Source organism: Rhinopithecus bieti, unplaced genomic scaffold (genome assembly GCF_001698545.2).
Source record: "Rhinopithecus bieti isolate Rb0 unplaced genomic scaffold, ASM169854v2 scaffold_17861, whole genome shotgun sequence".
NCBI classification, from domain to species: Eukaryota; Metazoa; Chordata; class Mammalia; order Primates; family Cercopithecidae; genus Rhinopithecus; species Rhinopithecus bieti.
Window position 1 is genome coordinate 5,647,523 of NW_016809830.1, and position 5,446 is coordinate 5,652,968.

The 5,446-nt window shown below is 35.2% G+C and overlaps 1 protein-coding gene across 1 annotated transcript in view; it reads left to right on the forward strand.

Annotated features, from left to right (window-relative positions):
* Positions 1-4,188, forward strand: part of TXNL1 (thioredoxin like 1) — a 35,739-nt gene extending 31,551 nt beyond the window's left edge. The window contains 1 exon segment of the mRNA XM_017890506.1: positions 3,954-4,188. Coding sequence (XP_017745995.1) covers positions 3,954-3,983 — 30 coding nt within the window. The 3' untranslated portion in view covers positions 3,984-4,188.
* Positions 4,189-5,446: the final 1,258 nt, after the last annotated feature.

The window sequence follows — 5,446 nt, forward strand, 5'->3', positions numbered from 1 at the left end:
AAAAAAAAAAAAAAAAAAAAAAAAGTAACAACAACAACTAATAATAAAATAGAGCAATTACAACAATATACTGTGGTTAAAAGTTAACATGGATATGGTCTCTCCCGTGCTTGCTCTTTCTCTCACGGTCTCAAAATATCTTACTGTACTGCACCATAGGCAGTTGAAACTGCAGAAGGTGAAAGCACGGATAAGGAGGGACTACTGTTCAGTCATGATCTCTGGTCTACAGCAAGTCTGTGTTCTTGTAGATGATGGACAAACATAGGGGAAGTTAATCAAAATTAATCAAAGCTTAGTGCAAGGGTCTCTTTGTCCACAGAGTATTCTCAGATGTTACCAGCTAAGTGACTTTTCCTTTTCCTCCTACAATGACTGGGAAAATCTGAGAATACTTTGTAAAGAAAGAGGGCCTTGAACTAAGTTTTGAGAGTAGAATTTGGACAGTTCAACAGACAGCTATGGGCACCCTTGATAGAATGGAGAAGTAGGGACCTGGACATGAACTTAGGAAGGTGGAGGATTCATTCAAGGACAAGTCACATATGGTGTGTCTTTTCTCTTACTTGTTTGGTCAGTCTGAATTAGTATATACATAGTAATTAGAATTGAACATTTCTTTTTTTTTTTTTGAGACGGAGTCTTGCCGTGTTGCCCAGGCTGGAGTGCAGTGGCGCGATCTGGGCTCACTGCAAGCTCTGCCTCCTGGGTTCACGACATTCTCCTGCCTCAGCCTCCGGAGCAGCTGGCACTACAGGCACCTGCCACCACACCCAGCTAATTTTTTTGTATTTTTAGTAGAGACAGGGTTTCATCGTGTTAGCCAGGATGATCTCGATCTCCTGACTTTGTGATCTGCCCACCTCGGCCTCCTAAAGTGCTGGAATTACAGGCGTGAGCCACCGTGCCCGGCCTAGAATTGAAAATTTCAAAATAGATTTGGCATATATTTTATAGGCACAGGGAGGAAAATTATGATGACCACTGAGTAGTGAAGGGTGCTATATAAAATGGCTTAATGAATGATAAAGTGGATCGAATGTTTAGCATTTTCAGTTTATATTTTTATCTTGTGTGAGCTGTTTCTGGACAATTTCAGTTTTCAGTATATCACTGACTTCCTTGTGTCACTAAGATGACAGAAGCTAAGGTAATGCTGTTGACTCTCCAATGCTGATAGAAATCTTAGACAACCTTTCATGCTATTACAGGTTTTAAGGTTAGACTTTTAAGGTTTGGCAGACTAGAATACCCCTTCTACTTCTCTGTTTTTGGTTCTTATAGGCATCATGCACACATTATAATCTATACTTTGGCTGTGTGTTGTCAATATATTTTTTGTATTGCAGCATGAAAAACTTGCCATTGCCATCTTAATTGGAAGTAGATGTTTGTGCTGAAATACGCTCTTTATATGGATTGCTTTATTTTAATACAGAATTTTAATTAAAATTTAATAAAATAAAAAATGAGAAAATTATAGGGGCTTCTGCTTCTTAGGAAATGAGGTGCATGTGAAAATATTTTATCACTGTAATAAAATAGACTTCTAAACTGGCCATTCACCGTATCAGCTGTTTTGTAACATTTCTGTCTGTTTATTTTTCAGCTTTTTTAATCCAACTCAAATGAACTAAAAACAGAAGATATTTTAAAATGAAGTAATATAAAGATTGACCTTGTCTTACTCTACTCCCCTCCTTGCTTCTCTGCTCATCTAGCACCTGTCTGCTCTCACCCTTCCCATGTTCTCGCCATTGTTGGTGCAAGATTTCTACAGCTTCTATCATCTGGATCAGCCTTGTTACCTAGGTTTCCTCAACCATCTCTTTCTTCAGATCTCATCCCAGTTGTGTTTCTCAATTGGCCTTTTATTTTGTTTCAGCTTTGGGCTTGCAACTAGGTGCTTTAATTTTATTACCATACCGTGTTGCTCACTAGCCTTTTTACTTTTTTTACTTTCTACCATTTTGTATTTAATTTTGTACTACATTTTGAGACGTAAAATCACAATAAACTTAAATTGTTGTAAGTGGTTTTAGATTTAATTAGTTGTTGAAGAATGTTTTAATCCATTCTAAACTTTAAATTTCATTTCCTAGGAACTATAGAATTCTTTTGGAAATCAAATATAGCAGTTGCATCAAGTTCTTTTGTATTTGTGCTAGTTTAATATATTGATTGCGTATCAGTTGAGGGGTGTTAGTTTTCTTTTCCGCGTTGGAACATTAGCCCCAAAGTCCTTTTGATGATTGCTTGGGGCGTGTCCTCCGCTTTTCCCAAGTGAGCTCAAAACCAGTTGAAGGACTTATGGACTGAATATTAGGCTGGGTTAACATATTAATATAGAAGATCAATGGACTCTTTGAATAAATATAAATAAAAAATATTTGAATAAATATACACCTAATTTTTATGTACCTAGATTTTGGTTGGTCTGAGGTATAATATAAAGACTTGAGAATGAATAAAAGAGCTTTACGTTTGGGATGACAATCCATGTTGGAATGTTGAATTTCTTCTTTTTTACAGAAAATACACATTGGCAAGTTGAGAGTTATCAGCCTGTGAAACAGTATGCAGATTTGTGTCTTCTGTATCACATCTGCTAGAAGTTTAATTTTAATATTATTTGTTTTGTTTTCTTTTGCTTAATCTAATAGCTTTGTGTTTTGTGTTTCCCAAGTAATATAATGATGAATAATGCTGTCAGTGTTTATCAGCACAAAATTTACTTGTGATAGAGATAATGCCACTTCCCCTTCTAGTGGCTCTTAAAACCTGAAATTCTTACTCTTATCCACATTCTCTTGTATGAAACTGCCTTTTTATCATCTTGCTAGCTTGTGAGCTTTCTAACATGGTGTCTTTGGACCAAAGGGGAGTTCTTTTAAGGTATTAGAAGTGATTTTCTCAGGATGGGAAAACATTTCTAGGATTGTGTGATTGGGATTTCAGTGGAAAGCTTTCAGGTCTCTCATAAATGATGTTGACCCAGCTATGTTATATTTTAGACCAGACAGGTACTGATGACCTTTATGAGTTTTGCTGGTATAGATACTGCCATTTAGAATAGAATCAATGTAAAATATGAAAATTAAATTTATAAATGTACACAGAAATCTTTCTACGCAAATACACATTCAGTATTTTGCAAGTGGGTTTCTTTAGAGGCATTTTTGCTCTAAGAATACATTATCTAATGATAAACGTTAAGTTTTAGGTAAATTTCTCAATTAGAACATAATTTTCTAACTCTCCTGCACAGAATTTGTTTTCTAGATTTGTTGGTAGAAAACAAATTTTATTCTTCACATTTTTATGCTGCCACATATATAGCAACCAGGATGTTTTTTATAACCCTCCAGTAGAGGATTTTTCTAATCATTGACAGAAACAAGGTTTATTTGTTTCATTTTTAGTAGTACTCTTACACCAGGGTTTTTTTCTTAAACCAGAAAAAGTTAGTCACTTTTAATCTGTTTTCATTGCATGTCAATGTATTGAGGGGGGAAGTTTGGAAATTTGCTATGTTGGGCATGAAGACATGAGTTTAGCATACCCTTCTAATTCCAGATTCTTTTGTGATCAACATTTGATTTCTAACTATCTAAAAATAGTATGTCAAATATGTTTTACTCATATAGGATCATTTTAAAATTAACTTCTCTAAACTTTCAACCTTGTTTTAAAAGTTGCTATACTTAAAACAAAACAAAAAAACTGTGTGAAACCAAAAATATCCTGCATGTGTTTTATTTGTAATTCCTGTGGCTGGGATGGGAGGAGAGGTCACAGTTTGCTTCAACAGTGAAAATACATTGCATGCCAGAAAAAATCCAAGGATAAAAATTAATACCAAGGTTTTAAACTGAGTACTATATTAGTTTTTTTTAATAACGCATATTTAAAATCAATAGGATGTACATATAAATTTATTTTTGTTTTTCTAGGTAGTTGGCAAAAAAGGAGAAAGCCACTAAGGTGCAAAAGATACTGGACAACCATATTGCAATCAGATCTACAGCTCCTGGATAATTGCTTGATTCTCGCCAGAGACTGTCAATGTTTCATTCATTGCCATTACCAATAAATCATTGCTTTTGTTCAGATGGTATCACTAGTGTTTCCATTGTAATCTTGACACATGCAATTGTAAATAAAAGTCACTACTTTTGCCAAGCTTAATTTTTGTCATTCTAAATCAGTATTTTCTCTTTCCATGTATTTGAAAATTGGTCAACTTCTGATTTTAGAGGAGAGTTAAATGTCTGTCTGGTAGTGTATTAATTGAAAGCCAGTTTCTTTAGAAAAGGATAAACTGGTTTAGGGAATTAAGGAGTACATGTGCACACATTCATAGCAAGTGATTTTGGTAAGTGAACTTGGAACAGCTAACCATGTTAAATCAGCACTAACTTGCATTTCTATTAAAGGACATTTGGATATCTGAGCTATAGAAATGACTCAAATTATAAATTAGAAGAAATAAACAGGTTTAATGAGATTTAGCTACTCTTACCTAAAACTTAGCTAATGGGTCCACAAATTCGTGCTTGGTATATACCAAGATTTTAATCTCTTCTGGTAAACTTTAAAATTTGAGTCAGCCCTTTTTTAAAATTTTTTTAAACTAATAGAAGAATGTGGAAATCAGACAGTTGGGGAAAAAAATACAGCACAGTGAATTCAGAAAACAGTAGGAATTGGCCAGGTGCAATGGCTCATGCCTGTAATCCCAGTACTTTGGGAGGCTGAGGCGGGCAAATCACCTGAGGTCAGGAGTTCGAGACCAGCCTGGCCAACATGGTGAAACCTCGTCTTTACTAAAAATACAAAAATTAGCCAGGCATGGTGGCGGGTGCCTGTAATTCCGGCTACTTGGGAGGCTGAGACAGGAGAATCAGCTGAACCCAGGAGGCAGAGGTTGCAGTGAGCTGAGATTGCGAGATTGCGCCCCAGCCTGAGCAACAAAGAGCAAAACTCCATCTCAAAAAAAAAAAAAAGAAATGATTACCTTTAATCAAGTATATATTATCTGAACTACCAAAACGTGCAGTGTAAATATACAGAGAACATGTTTTAAGGTTGAAAATGAGGTGCCCAAATAGAAATGTTTAAAAGGTCTTTCACAAAAGGCTGGTAAAATATTCATTACCTTTTTTATCTTAAAATTGTAATCAAAAAAGTATTCGTAGATTTAATTTTAATTTAAAGAGTACATAAGACTGTAAAATTGTGATTCAGGTAAACATTTGAGGGCATTTTTGTCTAGGAATATGGTAGCGATACCATTTGCCTTTGTGAGAGCAGTATATTTATACTTGCTTATGAAAAAGTTCTACAGAAGGTTTAGTGTTGAAGGAGGCCCTTTCTGAAACACAAGTGTCATTAGTTTAGTTCATTTGTATATGGGCACGTCAGCTGGTCTGTGAGGATGTCTGTA